Source organism: Anastrepha ludens, chromosome 3, assembly GCF_028408465.1.
Source record: "Anastrepha ludens isolate Willacy chromosome 3, idAnaLude1.1, whole genome shotgun sequence".
NCBI classification, from domain to species: domain Eukaryota; kingdom Metazoa; phylum Arthropoda; class Insecta; order Diptera; family Tephritidae; genus Anastrepha; species Anastrepha ludens.
In genome coordinates, this window is record NC_071499.1 from 75152567 (window position 1) to 75175490 (window position 22924).

The 22924-nt window shown below is 37.1% G+C and overlaps 1 protein-coding gene across 4 annotated transcripts in view; it reads left to right on the forward strand.

Moving 5' to 3' along the window:
- LOC128858222 (phospholipid-transporting ATPase IF) overlaps positions 1–20834 on the forward strand; it is an 87014-nt gene extending 66180 nt beyond the window's left edge. For all 4 annotated transcript variants that reach the window (XM_054094302.1, XM_054094301.1, XM_054094300.1 and 1 more), the window contains 9 exons: positions 6195–6320; positions 6462–7008; positions 7090–7504; positions 9917–10595; positions 10664–10805; positions 10886–11388; positions 13226–14039; positions 14098–14424; positions 16365–20834. In XM_054094302.1, the coding sequence (XP_053950277.1) occupies positions 6195–6320; positions 6462–7008; positions 7090–7504; positions 9917–10595; positions 10664–10805; positions 10886–11388; positions 13226–14039; positions 14098–14424; positions 16365–16575 (3764 nt within the window). In that variant the 3' untranslated portion in view covers positions 16576–20834. The remainder of the gene's footprint in view (positions 1–6194; positions 6321–6461; positions 7009–7089; positions 7505–9916; positions 10596–10663; positions 10806–10885; positions 11389–13225; positions 14040–14097; positions 14425–16364) is intronic.
- Positions 20835–22924: the final 2090 nt, after the last annotated feature.

Genomic DNA, 22924 nt, shown 5'->3' on the forward strand with positions numbered 1-22924 from the left:
ATTGTCCATCGCTTACTACTACTTTTTCCCATCTTTCTGGCAATTCACGGATTCCCTTTGTGAAAAATTCGGTCGGTTTTGCCGCAATCCACGAATCGATCCATTTTTTGACTTCATCGTAATTACGGAAGTGCTGGTCAGCCAGGCCATGTTGCATCGATCGGAAGAGATAGTAATCGGATGGCGCAAGGTCTGGACTATACAGCGGGTGGGGTAGGACATCCCATTTGAGCGTTTCTAAGTATGTTTTGACCACTTGTGCAACATGTGGCCGAGCATTGTCATGTTGCAAAATAACTTTGTCGTGTCTATCGGCGTATTGCGGCCGTTTTTCTCGCAGTGCTCGGCTCAAACGCATCAATTGTCGTCGGTAGACATCCCCCGTAATCGTTTCATTCGGTTTCAGTAGCTCATAATACACAACACCCCGCTGGTCCCACCAGATACACAGCATAACCTTCAGGCCATGAATATTCTGCGCCGACGTCGATGTTGAAGCATGGCCAGGGTATCCATACGTTGCCCGACGTTTTGGATTGTCGTAATGGACCCACTTTTCATCGCCAGTCACAATTCGATGCAAAAACCCTTTCTTTTGTGCCGTTGAAGCAGTTGTTCGCATGCCATAAAACGGCGTTCAACGTCTCTTGGCTTCAATTCATACGGCACCCAATGGCGTACCTTTCGGATCATTCCCATGGCTTTTAAACGTTTGGAAATGGTTGATTGATCAACTCCCAAAGTTTTTGCAACCTCTTCTTGCGTTTGAGCCGGATCTTGATCGAGCAATTCCTCCAATTCGGTATCCATGAACTTTGGCGGCGCACCCTCGCGTTCTTCGTCTTCCAAGCCAAAATCACCACTTTTAAAGCGTGCAAACCACTTCTGGCACGTTCGCTCAGATAGAGCATGCTCACCATAAACTTCCACCAAGATACGATGACTTTCGGCTGCTTTTTTCTTCATATTAAAATAATGAAGAAGAATTCCCCGCAAAAACACATTATTTGGCACGAAATTCGACATTTTCAAGTGTGGTAAAAATATTGTTGTTTACGCTTCAAATAAAAAACTTATACTGACCTTTGTGCCTTACGACAGTAGCTCTCCAATGAATGTTTGGAAATGTGGATCGATGGAATAATAATCAAGTTACGCCATCTGTTGTAAAACCGCACGAACTTATAAATAGACCTATTAGCTTTATTTTAAACTTCATGAACAATCGCGGTTTCGCTTCTCTGACACAGACTGTAAATTCGTCTGAAAGGGCCAGTCAGGCCAAGTTAAACGGAGTTTAACTATCAGCTCTTTGCTGTATCCTCGGCTTTAATTGCAAAAAAATTGATTTAATTTATTTTTTAATTATTTTCTTATATTTTTTATTTTAATTTATATTATTTTACTAATTCTAGCGGAAAGTTCACTGCACTTGATGAAGAATTTTTGCTTCCTGTGAATGTTTTTTTTTAAGTTTGATTATAGTGTTTTACCTCATATGCACATTTACAAGCAACGGCATCGAGTGTGTTAACAAAAATCACCTGTTTTCATTCATAGATAAAGAAAGAAATAAAACAATGTTGCCCTATAGTTTAACGTGGACTTAAACTCTTATTGAAAACAGTTCTGCACTTTGACCTTAGTTTAAATGTAAACTACGATTAAGTCAACTTAGTTTCACTAGAGTTTAAAGTAGCACTACAAGACTGGTCTGTGAAGTAAACGAGCCATTACCAATGTAAATTATACGTAAAGATATTGTAAAAATATTCAGTTCAAATGTATTAAAATTTCGTGCATTTGCATTAGCTCTAATGTGCATTTAAAGAGCTTCTGCACGAATTCATTTCAATTAACGCCGTAAATGCAAATTAACGCTGTAGACTGTCTTAACTAAAGCTAATATTACTTAAACATTTTACTTTTACAGAAAATACCCATTCAAAGAAATATGGACACCATTTTTTCAATTGAAATTTAAAAACTAAAATTAAGGGCTTATATACAGTTCCCGGCCAGGCAAAAAAACAAAAACGAATTTTCCAGATTTTTTTCTGAGAAAACTTTTAAATTTATTGATCCAAAAAAAAACAGCGAGAACTTAGTTGCGCACCTATAAAAAAAACAAATTATCGGTGGAAAAAATCTTCGAATAATTACTACTTTGAATCAAAAAATAATTATTTTAAACTTTCGCCACCATGGGTGACGCTGGGGACTAAAGTGTGGTCTCCTTTAAATGATTTAAAATATTTTGGCAAATTATTTGCATAGCTATTCATTTAACCGATCATTAAGTTTTGATAAATTTCCCTGAAATAACTATTTTCTAATGGAAGTCTTCCTTCCATATCAGTTAACTGGATTTATATTTATATTACTTCGTTTCTCTATTTTTTACTTTTCATCTTGAGATATGTATGTGAAAGGGAGCCAAATTGTTTTGAACAGTTATTTATTTATTGAACGAAATCAATTAGCAAAAATTATGTAGGGGAAAATTACCAGAGAAACGTTACAAAATGCCGCAATCACTAGTAAACAAGAAACTATTTTTTGCTTTTGCACTCGTACTGATTGCATTTTCAATAGAAGTGAAAATAACTGAAACTGGAAATTTTGTAGCGAATTGCATTGTTGATTGCAGTGACATGTGGGAGCGATCATGGGGAAATATTCGCAGAAGGGGGTAATTCATAATTAGTGTGGTTAATATGTTTATATCCATATGCACTGCTTTAATCGCTATAGCAGGCGAGTTATTGAAAGTTTTGACACTTTATTTGTTTCTCATTTCATGTTCATAATTGTTGTATGGAAATTTAGTTCATTCTCTTACAAGAACTGTGTAGATGCATATTTCAAATCTTGTGAAAATTAAAGAAAAATGTGCAACAAAATTTCATTAAAACTTAAAACTATTTCATAAGAATTTTGAAAAAAAATTCGCATATGCAGTTTTATAGCCCATCAAATTTTTGTACAATAAGAAGCTGGCGGCGAATTTAAACAACTTCGAGCATTTGTTCTATGAACAAAATGCATAAGACCACCAGGAAAAAAATTGCCAAAAATCAACGGGATTTTTAAGTCATTCAAACTTTACGCCAAAATTCCATTTTTCATCTTCTTGGCACTATCATAAACTCTTAAGCTGCATGTACAAGGCGCCGCAAAATTAAACATCAATTTGTGTTTTTGAATAATTATTTTACAAAATATAAAAGATCATTTTGAATGATAGAAACTTGTATTTTGATCTTGGCGCACTCCATTGTTTGTCTGTTTTTATACTGCAGCTGTCTAGTGACAAATATGATTGATAAACGATGGCACTTGCAAAAATTATAAATCTTTCGGTTGGGTGGTTAATTTTGCGGCACATTGTACATCTGCTGCAAGCTAAGGCAGGCTCTCATGAATCCCCCTAGGAAATGAGTTTATCAAACATCAAAGAATAATTGCCGCGCTTTCAATTTTCACGCGAGCTTTCACTACGATGCCTGGTGCTGTTTGTAATCTAATTTTAAACAGTAGTTCGGTGAAAAACCCGTGGAAATCCGAAAGTTGCAGGTAGTTTACCGAGACAAGTGCATGTAGAAATATGAATGGCTGAAGCTGTTCAGTGCCTCAAAGCGGAATCCGTATCTACGTAAAAAGCTCCTGCGTGAGGTCTGTCGAAAAAAATTTCATCAAAAAACCTTTCGCATGATATTATAGGTAAGTATCATACATGCCCAGACTCATTAAAAATTGTAGGATCTTCCAATACAAACGCACGCTGGCCCATTGCTTGTTTATTGTGCTAAAGTTTTTGGTGAAAATATATTTTGATAGAAAGCCGGGGAGGCCCAGCTTTCGCCCCTTCCTACTTTTTCTTATTCTCTATTACAAAGTCGCTCTTCAAGGGAATTATAATGGCGGAAGCTATGCACTATCACTGAGCTAAATGAGCTAACTTCGGAGGATAATCAATCATGAGAGCGAAGTTGGAATCGCTATATGATTATTGCAAATTTTGTTTGATTTAATTTACTTATATGTATTTCATTGGCTAATTCAAAAAATTTTGTTTGATTTAATTTACTTATATTTCATTGGCTAATTCAAAAGCTTAGTTAACACATTTCGTTCGTGTGGATATTTTTAAAGTTTATTGAAGGCTTGAAAAACAGATGCTGTTATGATGACGACTGGGGTTGAGTGGTTCTTAGACACTAGTGTCTTCCAAAATAGTCCAATACCTTTGTTCCTGCTAAGAAAATATACCATTGCTTAGTTCCATGAGGCTTGGCTTTGAGTTAATCTCTAAACTCAGTTCTATCTTGAGCTTTATAGAATCTTTGGGCTATGTAACGAAAATCACTCTGTTTCAAAACCTGTGTTCACTGTTAAAATATATTGAAATATGCTATGGACGCGAATTTGGGTTCTGAACAGGATTTGTTATTTATTTGGCCGGAAAATGGATGCATATTTCGTCCAGTGTTGACCGAAAGGCAGACTCGAGGTGTTTACTAGGTACGAAAGTCTTGTTGGGTTTCCACTCTCACTGAAAAATTATTTTAAAACCTTACTTGCCCTGCCTGTCTCGAGGAGTAGAAGGTGGCAACATTTTCATTAAAGAAAAAAATAGTTGATTGCTTAAACATTGATTGTTTCAATATTCTATTCATAATTTTTAAAATTGCTCTCGATATCTTTTATATATTTAAAAGCGAAAAAATCATTTTGGCAAATTGTTCCAAGTTTTAACGGCTGTTCCTAGGATATTATGCACGCACCTATTTTTTCATTAGATTGATCTTCTGAATTACTTACATAGGTTAGGTTGAAAAGAAGTGAGAACCAAGATGCTCCAATCTTAGTCTCGTGAGAGCTGGACAGTTGAGGAGCAGGTGCTGAGATGATTCCACCTCATCCTCCATACAGCTGACACATAAAGGACTCGAAGTAATTCCGAGTCCCACGGCATGTATACCCCGCGGACAGTGCCCCGTGAGGATGCTCAGGAAATTTGAGAGATGAGATTTTGTCATCCTCAGAATATCCCTCGAACGCATCCTATCCAAACGTGGCCAGAAGGACTTTGTGACCTTACACGTTCCTGTAATTGCCCAGCGCTCGCTGAGTTGGTGCAAGGCCCATCCTTACAGGAGTAGAGCGCAGGTTGTCAAGGGGATCCCGATCCTCTCCTTTCGCAGGCACATTACCTCACAGGTCCTTTGTCTGGTGAGCTCGTTGGCTTCGCAGTTTCCTGCAATGCCGCTATGACCAGCTACCCAAATTATCCTTATGTCGAAAAATTCTGATGCAAGCGAGAGAGAGACCAGGCATTTCCTGACCAGTTTCGAATGCACCATAATAGAGCCTAGGGCCCTAATTGCTGCTTGGCTAACGGAGTAAATATTTACCTTCTTAACAGTTATTACGCAAGTAGTTAGCCAGTCAGCTGCTTCTTTAATTGCGGCCACCTCTGCTTGGAACACACTGCAGTGATCCGGTAGCCTGAATTTGAGTTTGATGGGGAGCTCTTTGCAGAATACTCCTCCAACCCTACTGTCTAGCTTCGAGCAATCCGTGAACAGGTTAACTAGACCCTGTCCCCAAGTGTTGCCCCCGGTCCACTCTTCCTTTGGTGGAATATGGGTGGAGAAAGTTCCGCTTGGTCTAAGTGATCACTTACATATCTCCATAACAAAATTTGTTTGTTCTTTTCTTCTAATTCAATTTCTACATTGCTATCTTCAGTGCAGATATTTGATCAGTCGAAATTATTCGCCAAATCGAGTCTTTTCTGAAATTTAGCATAGATTGCTAGTGGAATGTCATTTTCAGGATCGAAATTGTGAAGACTCTCATGAATTTCCGAAGATCCTGCTTTAGGGAGGCAGTTTTAAAATAAATAAAAAATAAATCAATAAATAGGAATCGACTTAGTTTTGAGTGTGGGGCAGATGACTTTTCATGACAGAAATGCACTCTGAGGTTGCCTGCCGAAGGGCTATGGGCGCCCTTTGTTTTACATTAAATGATATTTCATGACATCAGTGGTCAGTCACCAGCTATAATTAGTTTATATTTAATTTTAAGCTTTTTCTAGCGGTACAAAAAAGTTATTGCGGTGTAAAGTTATTTTATTTAATCTTTTATTTTGTTTTTCAATATTTTTATTTTACATTTAATTTCAGACAGTCCGGTCTCACCGTTGACATCATTGCTGCCGCTGGTCTTTGTAATCGCCGTGACAGCCGCTAAACAGGGCTATGAAGACTTCTTACGCTACAGAACCGACAATGTCGTCAATCGTTCACCAGGTTCGTATTCACTCTATGCATACAAGTACATGCAATGATACCAAAAAACTTAAAACAAGTACACGAGCACTTATAACTTTTGGCGAAATTCAATTCTGCAATACAAAGCATAATTTACCTTTCATAATTTATCATTCACAGTAACAGTCATACGCAATGGTGTTGAGACAAATATACAATCGCAGTACGTTTGTCCGGGCGATTTAGTAGTGGTGGAACGCGATTGTGATGTGCCCTGTGATTTGGTGTTATTACGCAGTACCGATCCACATGGCAAATGTTTCATCACCACCGCCAATTTGGATGGAGAATCCAATTTGAAGACACTGATGGTGCCGCGCGATCTACCATTAGTCGAGATAAACCAGTTGCACAAGTTAGGCACCATCGAGTGCGAGAGTCCGAAGACTGATCTGTATAGTTTCAATGGTAAGCTGGAGTTGGCCGGTGGCGAGGGGCGTGTACTGCCACTCTCAGCTGATAATGTGTTGTTGCGCGGTTCGCGCGTCAAGAATACCGAATGTGTGATTGGGTGTGCCGTTTACACCGGCATGACTACCAAGCTTCAGCTGAACAGCCGGCTGACGCGTAATAAAACTGCCTCTAGTGAGATATATGTGAATCGTTTTTTGATTGTGGTGCTGGTCATGATGATTTGCATTGTGACAATGATGTACTTATTCAAGCGGTGAGTCATAATGCGAGAATGACAGGAATTTCTGGAAGTTTGAACCTTTTCCATTTTTTTTGGCTTGTTTTGATATTGCAGTTATGAGGAGATTTTCATTATACCAACGTATACATATTTGGGTGCAGCGGCCGATGGTTATAGTGTGAAACAGTTTCTGCAGGATTACCTTTCTTTTTTGATACTCTTTAATTACCTAATACCAATATCGTTATATGTGACTATTGAGTTGCAGCGTGGTATTGGCGGTTTCTTCATGGAGTGGGATTTACAGTTATATGATGAAGCAACCGACGAAAATTTCATAGTAAACACATCCAATTTGAATGAGGAACTGGGTCAGATTAACATTTTGTTTTCGGATAAAACTGGCACACTAACGAAGAACGAAATGATTTTCCAACAGTGTTCAATAAATGGGCGAAAGTATATGTTTAAGAAGACGCGCTTACTGGAGGAAGGAACTGGTGCATTGATCGATATCAATAAATTCAATGTAAGTATTTTTATTGATAAGTTCAAGCTGTCGTTTATTAGGTAACTAAAATTTAACATTACTATTGAAGGTAGAGTAACAGGTAACTCAAAAAATTATAAGAATTACAAGTGTAGGGCGGTCCAAATACTGTGGAACACGATTTCATTCACATGGCTCCCTTGACTAGGTTTCCAGGTAATGGAATTCTATTTCACGAATTCCTTGCTCGTTATTCGTCTTAAGAGCGGAAATCGTTCGCATAGCATTGGTTCGTCACGGCACCCGGCAAAAAAGCCTAAAAACGTCAAATATTACCACCGAGGTGACCAATTAGCGCCGCGGATGATAACACGAATGTCGAACTTGCCGCACAAAATATCGATTGTGGCATGGCGCGCCATTCTGCTGATCAGAAGCTCGCTCGCCGTAAATTTTCGGTCACAAAAAATTATTTATCATGCCTCTGTAGCATTTACAAAAAACAAAGGCCATTGATCTTTCCACTCCAAAATCCACACCAAACTGCCGCTTTTTGAAGAGGCTCGACGATCACGTTTTGCTTGTTAACATAGATACCAAGTTGAAAATGCGCTTCGTTCGAAGAGACGGTTTTTCGAGCAAAATCGTTCTCCATTTCATGCTGCTCTAAGGCACCAACTGAGATGCGTTAACGAAACGAATGTCTTCAATTCTGAGCCAATTGGACCTTGTAAGCGAATAATGCGTGGTCTCTCTGTGAAATTAGCAGCAGGCTACTGCGTGAAAGGGAGTTTACTAGTAGATAAGTTCTTCAAATACACAGCGAGACCTTCTTGGCCGGCAATTTACACTTTGCGATCATTTGAGCTGACCTTTCGCCATTTCACCACAATCTTTTTCGCAAGTTGAGACTCATTCATCACCAGTTACCGTTAGTTTCAAAAATTCGTTGAGATTTTTATGGTTCAGCAGAGAACCACATACAGCAATTCTGCCCTGAAGGTTCCTTTATGTTTTATACAAATGGTTCCAAACTTTCGAAGTATGTCAATTAGACCTAAATGGGTCAAAGTGGGATTTTTCGTTCGACCCAAATTGGGGGACATCAGAATTCGTTTTAGAGGTATGGCTCCTTCGGCAAAGTTTCTTATTTTGATCCCTAGAATACGATTTTCACAGAGCAATGAGCGATTTTTAAATCGACCCGCCCTAATGTCAATTCTTGTGCAATAAGTTAAGAGTTCAGACGCCTACTTGATCGGTCTTGTCGGTTTCCATTACTTTATCAACATTTTCAACCAGTAGTCTATCAGAATGTGCCTCGCCTTCGACGTTCGTATTACCAGAAATTAATCGTTGGAGCCCCTGCTTTGTTGTGCATACGAGACTATATTGAACCCATAAAGAGCATGCATTGCATTGCTCCAACTTTTCATCTTCGTGTTTGTTGTACTGTATATTTAGCCACATGCAAACCTTGGATCGCTTACTCTATTGTAACAGTGTTTTAGTATTCTGAAGGAATCAAATATCTAGGCATTGAGACTAAAAAAAATAATTAGTTGAAATCTCCATCTTGACTAAAGGCCACGAGCCATGCAGATCACCTCAATGTACAACCATTAAAAAAAATAACATAAAACAAGCATAAAAAGGCTACATAAAGAGCTATATAACGGAACAATTTTTAATGGCATGTCTTAGCAGGTATTCTGGATATATGCGGAATTTTCGATTCATAGACTTCGACAGAAAGTTCTAAGTGGAACTATTTGATCGGGCAGTTTGAACAAAAAAACATTTGCACTCCAGCTATGTACTCTGGTATATAAATGAGCCAAGAATGGATAAGAGAATCGGGAGAGGGATATATGAACTTGGAAGCAAATTTAGATGTCTAATAACTGAGCGAGCAAGCTCAGAGTGGAAGAAGTACTGAGATATACTCGACGGTTCTGTTTAGTAGGACGGATATGATGTACATAGTTCCGCAGAGTTATAGCTCATTGGTGACTTAACCGATAAAAAGAGGCTGCAAATCAGATGCACCGGTTAGGTACATAGAATATATCTGCTATGTCTCGAGAATCTCTAGACGTCTGACCATATCTTGTATAAATGTTCCATCTTGGCAGAGAACGATTCCAACATTTTTACTTTTGTGTGGCAGAACTCCTTAGTAGAAATGCAGCAAATTTATCTTCCTGGAACATGTTCACATTCAGACTGACGAATTCATGGGAAATTATTGGTGATTGGTGATACAAAAAATCTTGTAGGATGCTGATTCGCTCTACAAAGTTATTTGTTGGGTTTACAGCTAAAAATAAGATTTCTTAATGCAGTACTACAAAAATTTGTGCCCATGTTCTCTTATAGAAATTGATGTAGGTACTCATTCTAGCCTCCGTAAGTGTTTTCATTCATATCTTTCTAAAACTCTATTTTCAGAAAGATCACAAGAACTTTTTCGAAGCACTGGCCATATGTCACACGGTTCAAGTAGCGGGCGATGCAAGTGCCAATAGTGCAAAAGAAGCTGAAACTCCTGATAAAGAGACTGACGACAAGAGTGGGCTCGCGAAAATGTATTCCATTTCCGACATCACCGAAGAGAGTAGCAATTCTAGTCAACAAAGTGGTGTAAATTTCGATAACACGCAAGTGCTGGAAACATCTTTGTCCAATAATCCAAATGGTCAAACTCATAATAGCATCAATTCCAACGGCATTACCGGTCATACAAATTCTACCGGCACAAATGGCTCGATTGCTACAAATATGACATCTGATATAAATCCACTACTTGATGAAACCGACAAAGTCGAGAAACGCAAACGTCCATTAATTGTTAAGCGCAGTCCAAATTTTACGCGCGCTTCATCGAGAATACAGCCAGTCGTGTCGTTACCACCACAACTGTCAAATGGCGCTGGGTGCACGATAGAAATGGTAAGTCGTGCCACAGACCCCAATTTACTGATGGTAACAGATTCACGGCCCTCGTCATTACCTTTTACGCGTTCTACATCGGCAATAGATTTGCCAGAAGTAGAGGTTTTTTCGAATGCGGGTGGCCACAAACGGTCACAGTCCTATGGTGCACCAGGCGCTTATTTAACGCAACCAGGTAAGTTTGGTTGGATAGCATGATTTTCAGCATGAAGCCGCTGAAATAATGCCATTAAACAATTCTAGTGCAACAAGGCGGAGTTGTTTTACGCACAGCCAGCAACATATCGCGTGAATCCTACGCAGCGCCTAACTTTCAACGGCAGCCTACGCTTTTGATACGCGCTGAATCGCAGCGTCGTAAGAACGAGATTGAACAGGTTGTGCAGTAAGTTTAGTAACTACTTAACAGTTTTTTCTATTTGTAAAATCTTTTGAATTGCTTTTTCTTCCCAATATTTCACGCAGCATGCTCGAATACCAAGCATCGAGCCCAGATGAAAAGGCACTCGTCGAGGCTTGCGCCAACTTGGGTCTAGTTTATATGGGCGATGATGATGAAGTCTTGCGAATTCGCATTGTACCGCCGCACATGGACTATTCACGTCCGTTTTCCGTTGGCAAAGTGAACGAAATGCATTTCAGTCGCTTACATGTGTTGGAATTCACTTCGGATCGCAAGCGTATGAGTGTGATTGTTAAGGATGAGAGTGGTACAAAATGGATTTACACGAAAGGTGCGGAGAGCTATGTATTTCCGTTATGTGCCAATAATCAATCGAACATCGTGTCACGTACTGATGCGCATATAAGCGATTTCGCACGACAGGGTTTACGCACGTTGGCGGTAGCACGGCGTCGTGTTGGCGATGAGGAGTACAAACAGTTCATTGCTGGAGTGAATGAGGCAAACAGTTCGCTGGAAAATCGAAAAGAATTGTTGGAGCAAACCTATGCTAACATCGAGCGCAGTACGTAAAATATCAAATAAATAAATAAAATAATTTTTACAACGGCTTACACATTTCCTAAGCCTTGAATTCATTCTTGGTATATGTGCACAGAGATATGGGCAGAAATTTTATAAGAAAACTTTTTATTAAATTTTAAGGCATTATATACCTGAGCGATTCCATGTCAAGTGATCTAAGTACTTTGGACATTGTCGTAAATTTTCCCGAAAACTGGTATATTTGAAGACTTAAGTATTAAAAGAAGTAGACAGGAAAATTTCTGAAAAAAAAATAATTTTGAGACTAATGCTGAGAATTTCGTTTTTTTTTAATTCCCAATTTTTTTTTAACTTTGACGATAAAATATATTTTTTAACAAAAGTAAATTTTTTTATTCAAAATTTTCGGACATTGTTTTTAGTACCTAAAAACCGTTGTCTTCTTCTTCTTTGCCTTTTATTATAGGCTCCTTGCTTGTTTTGCTTCACGCAATATAAATTACTAATAGCGGTCGCCCCTCGGTAGGCAATGGCAAATCTCCGAAGTGTATTTCTGCCATGAAAAAGCTCCTCATAAAAATATCTGCCGTTCGGAGTCGGCTTGACACTGTAGGTCCCTCCATTTGTGGAAAAACATCAAGACGCACACAACAAAGTGGAGGAGGAGCTTGGCCAAACACCCAAAAAGGGTGTACGCGCCAATTATATATATATAAATTATATAAATTACATTTCTCGTGTAAACATAAAATTCATTAAAATCATAGTTCCAATATAATAAAATAAATATTTGACATTTGATGAGCTCTCCTTCCATCGTTTTAGAGGTCTTTCCGGTGTACGTGTTCCGCTTGGTTTAGCATCTCTAGCAATCCTTATTATTCGATCACTGGGTGTTTGTTATGTGGTCATTCCAAGCTCGTCTTCTAGTTCTTAACGCTTAACAATGTCAGTAACTTTCTTTTCCTCCCTCATTGCTTCATTTCTTATGCAATCTAGACGAGTTTTTGCTGCGATGAATCGTAAAATTTGCATTTCTGTTGTGCACTGCATTTGTTTTTGCATTCTCAGCTCGCACCTCTGCACCCTACATCAGAATGGGATTTATCACAGATTTGTATATTCGGATTTTACCTTCCGTTCTTAAGTATGATACTTATTCCTCCATATTATGTCCCTAAGGCATCGTGCTACCTTGCTCCCTTGAGCACGTCTTTCTCGCACTTGAGGCCACTGGAGATCTCCTCCCTGAGGTATTTAAACTTCATCACTTGTTCAATAACAGTTCGATCTATTTCAAGGTTGCACCTTATTGGATTTTTTGATATGACTAAGCTGTTTGTCTTTTCAGTCTATACCTCCATGTTAAATATTTTTGCAGTGACTACAAATTTGTGTGATAGACGTTGTAGGCCATCTTCTGAGTTGGCTATTAAAATAGCGTCGTTCTCATAGCATATTCAGGGGATGCTTGAGAGTTGCATTCGTCAACTCTCTCATTGCTTGACCTCATTTATTATCTTGTCGGTCACAACATTGAAAAGGGCGTACGGATAAGTGAATTGCTCTGGCGAATTCCCGACATGCATGAAAATATTTTCCATCTGCCCTAATTTTTGTTTTGTATCCAGTTTGAATGCACCCAAAATTTGCATCGGTACTGACTCTCCTCTTGGTATTTCCAAAACGTGTTGAAGCTTAACTTGTCAATGTATATCAGCTATTATTCCTTGGCATCTTTTACCATAATCCGTCGTCCGAACTTTGTTGTTCCGAAAACATTTAATTTTGTTGCACAGTGTAATAAATAAACCTTTAAAATTGCTGCTTTAAACTATTACTTCACATCTTTTCAGATCTCGAGCTACTTGGTTCCACCGCCGTCGAAGATGCATTGCAGGACGATGTTGCCGATACGCTGATCTCTCTGCAAAAAGCAGACATTAAAGTTTGGGTGCTGACTGGCGATAAGGTTGAGACGGCACTCAACATCGCGCTCTCTTGTGGACACATACCAGCCGACGCCATTAAGTACTTTATCATCGATTGCCGTTCGAAAGAAGATATGCTGGTACATTTAAATGCCCTGGATCGCGAGATTATCTTCGGCATTGGTGCACCATGTGCGCTACTAATCGATGGTACAAGTTTAAGCATAGCGCTTAGTGAAACGTCAGAAGTATTCCGCGATGTAGCGATTAAATGTACGGCTGTGCTTTGTTGCCGATTGAGTCCATTGCAAAAAAGTGAAGTAGTCTCATTAGTTAGGACCTCAAAGGCTGGCTATACAACTGCTGCAGTTGGCGATGGTGCAAACGATGTGTCAATGATTCAAGAGGCACATGTGGGCCTTGGTATAATGGGGAAAGAGGGACGTCAGGCAGCGCGTTGTGCAGATTTTGCTTTCGCGAAATTTTGTATGCTGAAGCGTTTGATATTGGTGCATGGACATTACCATACAACGCGTTTGTCCTTTTTGGTGCTCTACTTCTTCTATAAGAATATCGTTTTTATGGGTATTATGTTCCTCTTTCAATTCTATTCACTGTTCTCTTCGGGATCGGTGTATGACTCTCTGTTCCTGACGCTATACAATGTGATCTATACCTCGTTGCCGATTTTATTTATATCTCTTACTGAGAAGGAATACAGCGAAGAAACACTGATGCAGTAATTAGTAAAATTTTTTGAGTTCTTTCAATTTTTTAATAATTTTTCCCTCTCCTAGGCAACCGGAGCTTTATAAAAAGAATACGAACAACAAAGGTCTACACTGGAAGTACTTCCTTGGTTGGACCTTTTTTGCCGTCTATCACACGCTGATCGCTTTCTTCTTCGCCGAATATGTGTTTGCCAGAAACAATGTTCTTTTGAATGTGGGTCAACCGGCGGAGTTCTCTTGCTTTGGTACGCTGCTTATTGAGATCGTTGTTATTGTGGTCAACTTGAAATTGCTGTTAGAGTCCAAGTACCTGAGCTATTGGTATATAGCAACGATTGTGGGTTCCATACTATCGTTTGTGATAACTACTATAATCTATAACGTAATCAATCTGTAAGTAAGAGTTTTATATTAAGAACAAATTTTTATTAAAATCTAGTACTCACGAGTTTTTGGAAATAAGTGTCGTTAGTAGGTTCAGATTATACAAACATTCAATAGTGAAGGAGTCCTAATGTGGCCACTAGGAAATATTACAATAAGGGCCAATGATAGGCTACAAATATTCAACAAGAAAAAGTACTATTAGCGAAAGACTTGTAACATTTTAGTAGCTTTGACGTCTAGAGCCGTCGATGATGGTGACCAAATAATTGACTATGATTTATATCGGATGTGTTTTTAGCTGTGTGAGAACTATCGATGTCGATAACTATAGTTTGACAGCTGAGAATTTCAAAATATGTTGACATTTCTGTGCAGTAGAGTTTGGCAAATTAACATGAATCGCTTAATGCCAAACCAACGCTTCTAAATTGTGGAAATTTACTTTGAAAAAAAAAAAAATCGAAGCTGATAGAACGAAGTGTTGAAGAAGACGCCGAAATGCCGATTCGTCGTCATTCTCGTTCTTCGACACGTGGAAAATTTTACATAAGAATCTTGGCTTACAGCTCCTGCAAGAATTGAAGCCAAATTACCACGGTTTGCTTAGACATGAAATTATCTACCAGATTATAACAATTCATTCCAACAATATTTCTGTTTCGTATTATCATTTTAAGTTCTCAAGCTCTTAAATAACACCCGATATATATATGTATATAGGCCTCTATAATGATATTTATCGCATTCAGAACATATTTTGGCCATATCAAATTTATGAAATTTTCCTTGATACCAAAGGAACAAAAACCGCACATGACCTGGATCCTTAAAACTGATGACGTGAATTTACTGACGGTTTACGGTTTATAAAATCGCAAAGATTTCATTGGTATGGACATGCCCAAAGAATGAACAGCGAAAGAACAACTAAAAACGTTTTCGAGGAGAAGCCAGACGGCGTGAAAAAGGGAGACCTACCGCAGCGAAGATGATTGCAAATCGTAGACGATGATATACAAAAGATGAGAATCCCACAACATACTATTGAGCGACAGCGGAATGTAGAGATAAATAGAGGCGTATTGTAGAGGAGGCAATGGTCCGCCACGGTCTGTAATACCAATATGATGGTGACGATGATACCGAGATTGAATCAAAATCAGCTCTTTTTTCTTTCAGCACTTTTTTCTGAGCGATTCTATGTCAAGTTGTTCAAGTACATTGTCTTTAAATTTTTCTGAAAATGGTAAATGTAGATTTGAGTATAAAAAGAAATAAATTAAAAAAATTTTTTTATAAGTTTAAGATTTATTCAGTGTTGGAAATTTTGGTATCTAGATAGTTTAAAGTCAAATATTTACGGTTCTTTTTTAATATTTTAATATTTCGTTTATTTTTCAAGGCAGAAGATACTTTAAAAATATTTTTTTTTCTAGAAAAACAATAAAAATATCCTAGAAAAAAATTTAAATAAAACAATTTTTTTTCGTTGGAAAATTTAGGGGAAACATTTTGGTCTCTGCAATTTTGGATAATTTTCATTATCGAATAAATCGCAAGATTATACATTTTTATTCAAAATTTTTCCCGTTTATTTCTTATTATACTCATGCTCACAACAAATAAACAGAATTTGCAGAAAAATTTGCGACAATGCCCAAAATACTTCGTTTGTGAGAATCCCAGTAAGGTCAGCGCTCCTCCCTCAACGAGTGTATAGGTAAGAGTGCGGCAGGTGGCTCCTTTCTCAACTTGTGAGTGCCAGATAATTTTGAACACCGGAACACCTCTATTTCCTCTCTTTCTCTCTCTCTCTCTCTTTCTCAAAGAGGATTAATATTAATGAAATCATAGAATTATACAACGGTTCCATATTACATTCTGAATAATCAATTGCTGCAAAAATCATAGACAACGTAATTAAAACTCTTCCTTTTTATTTACAGGGACTACGACACCGACATCTATTGGGCTTACAATAAGATACTATGTTCTATTCCAATGTGGCTTTTCACTATAGTCACAGTGATTGCGTGTCTACTGCCTGATTATGTGATAAGAGCTACACCGAAAGCTTTTAATTTGCCGAAACGCAGTTTTTACCCAAATAAGGGTCGTTTAATGATGAAACGACAAGCCCAGTCGACACATTTATGAGTTGGGAACTTAATGCTAACCGTAGCTAATATCGCTAAATTGTGGATTTATAGTATCAGTAGTGTAATGTGCGATTTTATAGATACATACGTGTATATGTACATATGTACATACTTAGTAGTATAAGTTTGAAAATCAAGAGACTCCCTAGCGAGAGGAGAAAATTTAAGCCATACCGAGAACTATATTAGTATAAAAGGTTTTCCAATAACAGGTGTTATTTTGATTTGATTATTGATGATTAGCGATTTTTTATGGCCGGAATTGGACGGTATTGATCTGGACAACGTTTATTTTCAATAAGACGGCGCAACGTGCCACGCAAGCAACGAAAAGTTTCCGGACCGTGTTATCTCTCGAAGAGGTGATCACAATTGGCCACCGAGATCTTGTGATTTAACACCTTGTGACTTTTTTCTTTGGGGCCACGTGAAAGAGAAGGTCTACGCCAATAGCCCAGGGTCGATTCAATACCTCAAATATGAGATTCGTGAGGCTATCGACAACATAGGGCAGCCACTTTGTAATTTGGTTATGGAAAATTTCATGAAAAGTATATTGTCCTGTAAGCGTGGTCGTGGTGGTCATTTGCCTGATGTTATTTTCCACTATTAACGGCATACCTCCCTCCGATCATTTATATTAAAAAATACCATTTTTCTTTGAATATCAAAATAACACCTCTTATTGGAAAACCCTTTATATACATAGATGATGTTTGTAGAGTTTTATTCAAGCCATTTCTTAATATTTGTGTATGTATGTATGTACACGAGTTGCTACCCTGCAAGGAAGTTCACTTGTACGAAGCTGGTGCTCTTCTAATGGATTTTGAATTACGATTGGTTCGCGTTCCTTCTCTTTGCCACTTAACCAGACATTTTATACGGTGATGTTTAGATTATCAATAGTACCGAAAGAGGTTTAAAATTTATAAAGTAAGTCTATGAGAAGCAAAATTATAATTTATAAGCGCTTTTGCCGCTTTTGTAATAGTTTGCACGATATGTATATCATTTACATACCATTCAGGGGGCTTTGAGCTGGATTCTGGGCAATATTATTATTACTCCGCCTGCATCCTAAATACATCTTATGTGTTGATCCTTACGAAGACCACTCGCAACCTTGGGCTAACAGGTGAAAACTTTGGAAAATGTCGTGTTCTAGAAATGCTGAGGTATCCCGCAAGCCTGATGCGATGACGTTGTGCTTCGTATTTTAGATGAAGATGATAGTGGCTCTTCAAGGTATATAAATCCATGATTTATGATACGTGGATAATTACGTTAGATATGTATGTTCTAGCATTGGCTTAACCAACCTAATCTGTTTCAGCAGAGAGTTAAATGTTGCCTTAAGTGCACTGGACAATATTCTCTTAGTGCTTGGTAAAAAAAAAATGTCCAGCCATCCACAATTCTATTCCAATTCCATTCCATTTTACCTGTAGGGTACGCCAGATAATCAAACAGATTTCTTAGATTTTCCCGGTTAAGTTATATTAGTCGTTCTGATACTATCTGAGAAGCAGTCAACCAGAGAAGTTGGTTGAGTATTTCCCTATTACTGAGACTTTGCACATCTTCTTAAAAGTTCTGCAATAGATATGCCGCAAACGGACTTTGGGCCTTGTAGATTTATGACGTTGGGCTCCAAATTTAACAAAGACGTCAGCATTTCTGTAAGCTTCAAACCTTTCATACTCTGCAACCCACCACTATTTTACCTTGTAATGATTACCGATACTTTCATACGAATTTTCTAATCGTATACAAACCTCTTTGTCATTTTATTTGAGTTTAATGTTTTCAGAGCAGTCTGACCTTCTGACATGAAATGTACTCCCAGCTTATTATTTTTTTTCGCAGGTATTTGCCGGCGCTACTTCCGATTGCATAAACATCAGTCTGGAATTTTATTGAGTAAGCGCACGTCTATTGCAATTCAGATGTCACAAAATAATTTATGTTTATTGAATTCGTAGAAAAACATTTAAAGCAGTAACTGAGTTTTAGTTAAGAGATTTTTTCTTCCTCTCTCATTTATTCTCGAAAAACGGACGTTACATTTGGAAAGTAAAACCTTGAGCAAAGGTTTTGAAAGATAATTTTATTTAATCAAGGCTTTTAAAATTTAACGGCATCTCTCATTTTTAAGATTGACGCAAATTATCGGGATAACGGTAGATGAAAATTTCCTTTGGAGTTGCTGCGAGCTCATTTTGAAACAACCTTACATCATAAATTTCCTCTTCGATTCGCCAAGCTTTAGCAAGTAGCGTTATTTAGTTGTTGCATCAACTCATTACTTGTGATATTCGTGCTCGGTCAACACTCTTTTTGTTCTCGTTCTCAATGTTTTGTTAATTCTACACCAAAAACTAATAATTGCAAGGTGTTTGAATACGTCCCCGTCAAAAGAGAATTTGAAGCAACAAAAGTTTCCCTGTATGAACGCGGTCTAATGAATCTTGCCTAATATCAGAAAAGAGAGATTTCACGGCATTGAAAGAAGTGAGTTATACTAGTTTTGTGAGATATAACCATACTCGCTGGCTGCGAATCTTGCTCGATAACTTTGTTATTGCTTTCACATGCAAATTTTTTGTCAAGCGTGCAGAGCCCAAACATAGCGAGCAGAGAAGTGGCGAATCGAAGGCACCAAAATTTTGAAACAAAAACCATATAAGTCTTAATGTATGTACACGCATAGATGTATATATACGCCGGAAAAAAATTGCAATGTATTTTAATGTGTCTTTTATTACTTTTTTTTAATTTTTTGTTTAGCAAATTTACTTGAATTTTAACTTTTTCGTAAATAACTCTCTTAGTTTTAAGGCTATTCTGCTAAAATTTTGCAATTTTGAACTGTTTTTAACTATAGCCTCATCTTCCAAGATCGAATAATTTTAGTATATGATGTAAGGTTGATTCTCAATGAGCCTTAAGTAGCTCAAGGCACATTTTCAAATATCGTTACCTCGAAAACTGAAGCCAATCTGACAAAACGGCGAACACCATTTAATGAACAGAATCCCAATTAAGCACACTTCGCTATCAAATTTTCTCCAAATAAAATGCTTGAAAATACAAGCATAGTATTTTCGGTTCATCGATATTTCAATACTTCTGCACTTTTCGTGCAGTCAAAGTGACTAAGTTGTCATTGCCAGCGAAGCCAACAATAATGAAAATTAATTCGTATTTGGAAATTTGAGGGAAGCTCGGAACCAGAACAATGAATTCACCGTCATTAAATCAAAAGCCGATGCCATAAAATACGACAAAAATGATAGAGAAGATTGCGCCTTCCGAATTCGCCGTGGCGTAAGAGTTCATCAATAAACAAACAAAAGGAAGGGAAATTACTTGTTTGTGAAGAGGAAGAGTAGACGAAAGCAATGGATACCAAAAAAAGCAGGAAATTATACGCACGCACATGCGTATACTTTCTAGCCATGGCGTCTTCCGCATAAAAGAGCAAAAACTGCATTTGAAGACTTTGTGTTCACTTGTGCTTTAACAATTTAACACACGGCACGTCGTTTGCATTAGTTTGATTAGTTTAAATCTCTCAAATACTACCAAGCCATACACTGACTTTTCACAAACATGCAATTTCTCATATTTTTGTTTGTTTTGTTCGTTTCTTTTGTATTGCGAAGGGAGTCTGACGTGAGCTTAAAGTAACTGTTGTTTAATAGCGCCACCTTTACTATTCACTTCGCGTTGATTAGACGACGCTGCAGTCGACGCAATTGTTTTCTCTTACTTTCGGCTTCGGCTTTATCACACGCCATAGTCAGATCACCGCTATACGCGACATGAGTGGCAAAGTGGTTCGCAGCAATCGGTGCAGTCGTACTAGTTTTGAACCAAAAATATATTTTACGCGTACTAGTAAAGATTTTCCCAGCAGGGGTAGTCAATGCGTATTTGCATTTGTATAGTATTATCGACTCTGTAAAGTGTATTCGCAAAAGTTTTAATTGTAAAATTGTAAAGACGTAGTATGTAAGTTTGTCACCAAATATAGATGCATAAGTTTTATAGTAAGTATTAATTAATTTTTAATACATTTTTTTAGTACGTATTTTTGCTTTACAAGACATTATGCATGCAAGAATTCTTTGTATGCTAATTTAAGCCATGACCTTTTCGCATACTCGCTTATATGTATGTATGTATTATATATGAAAATTGAGAAAAAATAGTTGAAAATAATTTATAAATAAAAAAACATTACAAAATCGACATGAACGCATTTTTATTTATATTTTTTTATTTTACATTTTCATTTATAACTAATTAAATTAGTATTGGAAATATTAATGTGTCCTTATTGACGAATAAGTGATGGAATTGAGCAAAAATATTCCGAGTGCATAATTCTCAAGAAATTCCTATCATGTCAAATACACTATTAAATGGTAAATTGTAAATGTATTAACAATATTGAAGGTAATATATTTTTTTCTTTTTGTCAATAAATATAATAAGTAAAATTGAGAAAATTTTGTAAATTCAACACATTGATTGCATACACACGCAATTATTAGGTACATGTGTATACGAGTATATGTGTGTATGTGTGTATGTAGATTTTATTAGCAATTTTTTAGTTTGAAATTTTAATGCTTTTCTGATTTAATTTTGTACAATAAGATTTTTATCGTTACATGAATTAATTGATTTTATTTCATTATTAAAATACTTAGTAAAATGAGCGCAAGTACATGCATATATAAGTACGTATGTATGTGTGTATTTGTAAATATTGATTGTTTTAGAGTACATTGTTGCAAGTTTCCTGTAAAATTCGTAAATACAACACGCGAAGTTTCAGTTTGAATTTGATTTTAGTTTTCAACTTAAGTGATTTGTTATTAGTTTTTTTTTTTTGCATTATTACGCGCACATGTGTGTGTATATGTTTTCCATGCACTTTACTTTTCTACCTACAAATGCTTCACAAAATATATTATATATATGTATGTATTGTATATGTGCCTTTTTCTGCTATGTCTTACACGCTAACTATTTAGCCCTTTGCACTTTCGTTTCATTACTTCAAGCATTTCGTATACCCTGAATTGGTTAGTTGCTAAGATTCATTTCATCAATTACTTTCGTGCATTCGTACATTCGTATTTGTTTTTTCTTCAATTTTTCCTAACTACTTTTACTGATATGATTGCGCACTACAAGTAAAATCAGGTACACTTTGCCATTGCCAAAGTGTCTAACACTTTTTCAAAACATAATAGCCTATAGAAAAGAATTCAAAGAGTCAGTAACAGCCTAACAGTAAAATGGTAAAATGCAAATCTTCAACTCCGTTGCCGACTTTTAGAATATCTTTGCTATTCGTCAAATCCTGCATTTAAAAGCAGTGACCCACTTGAAATACCTATAGTTTATCAAAGTGAATGAATTTTGTTTTATAATTCATAGATCTGACCAACAACTGAAGGAAAAGTACAACTACATATTTGGTATAATTGTGAGCTAAAAAAAAACATGAAAAATTAAATTCCCGAAGTTCGCCTAACTGGAGTTCTGATACTCGATTTCTATTTTCTTGTTAGGTAATCTTTGTTTCAATATACAAATTAAACATCCAATTTTTTTTCTGAATAACTTTTTACTAAATAAAAAATTATTTTGATTGTTGGAAATCCTTGTCTCTTTCTGCCTGCCTGCTTTACAAGTGCCTTACTGATGTACGTCGCTACTTGCAAAAATTATAAATTCTCTTTTAGGGTGTATAATTTTGCGCCACCTTATAAAGGGGTTTTCAATTGGCGCGGGTCAATTTTGGCGCCCTGTGGCGCCCTTTGGTGACATCTGTCAAATCTTTTGTTTATTATTCAGTTGTTTATGCCAAATCATCATGGCAAGTTACACGATTGAACAGCACGTTCAAATGATAAAACTTTGTTATGAAAATGAGTGTTCATTAACGCAAACGTTGCGCGCATTGCGCCCATTTTTCGGTAGACGTGGTGGCCAAACGCCATTTTATTGCATTTCAACATCTACCCGCCCTTATTGGAAAAACCCTTTATAATATACTTTAATATAATATCCGGTACTTTACCAAGCGCGCAGGTCCTTCTTTGAGTATTTTTTCTTTTTTTTTTGCTTTGCCTGCCAACTATAAGGCGAAGTCCAAATTAAACAAGACTAGCATCTTAAAAATGTTTTTGATGGCGCCATGCGTTTTTTAATGAGTTTGTGCGTTGGAAGTTACATCCCTAGCTGACTTCTAGTGAAAGCTTGGTGACATTCGGTTCTGTGGAAGCGAAGTTATTGCGTCTAAAGTGTTAGTTTGTTTGTGTTGT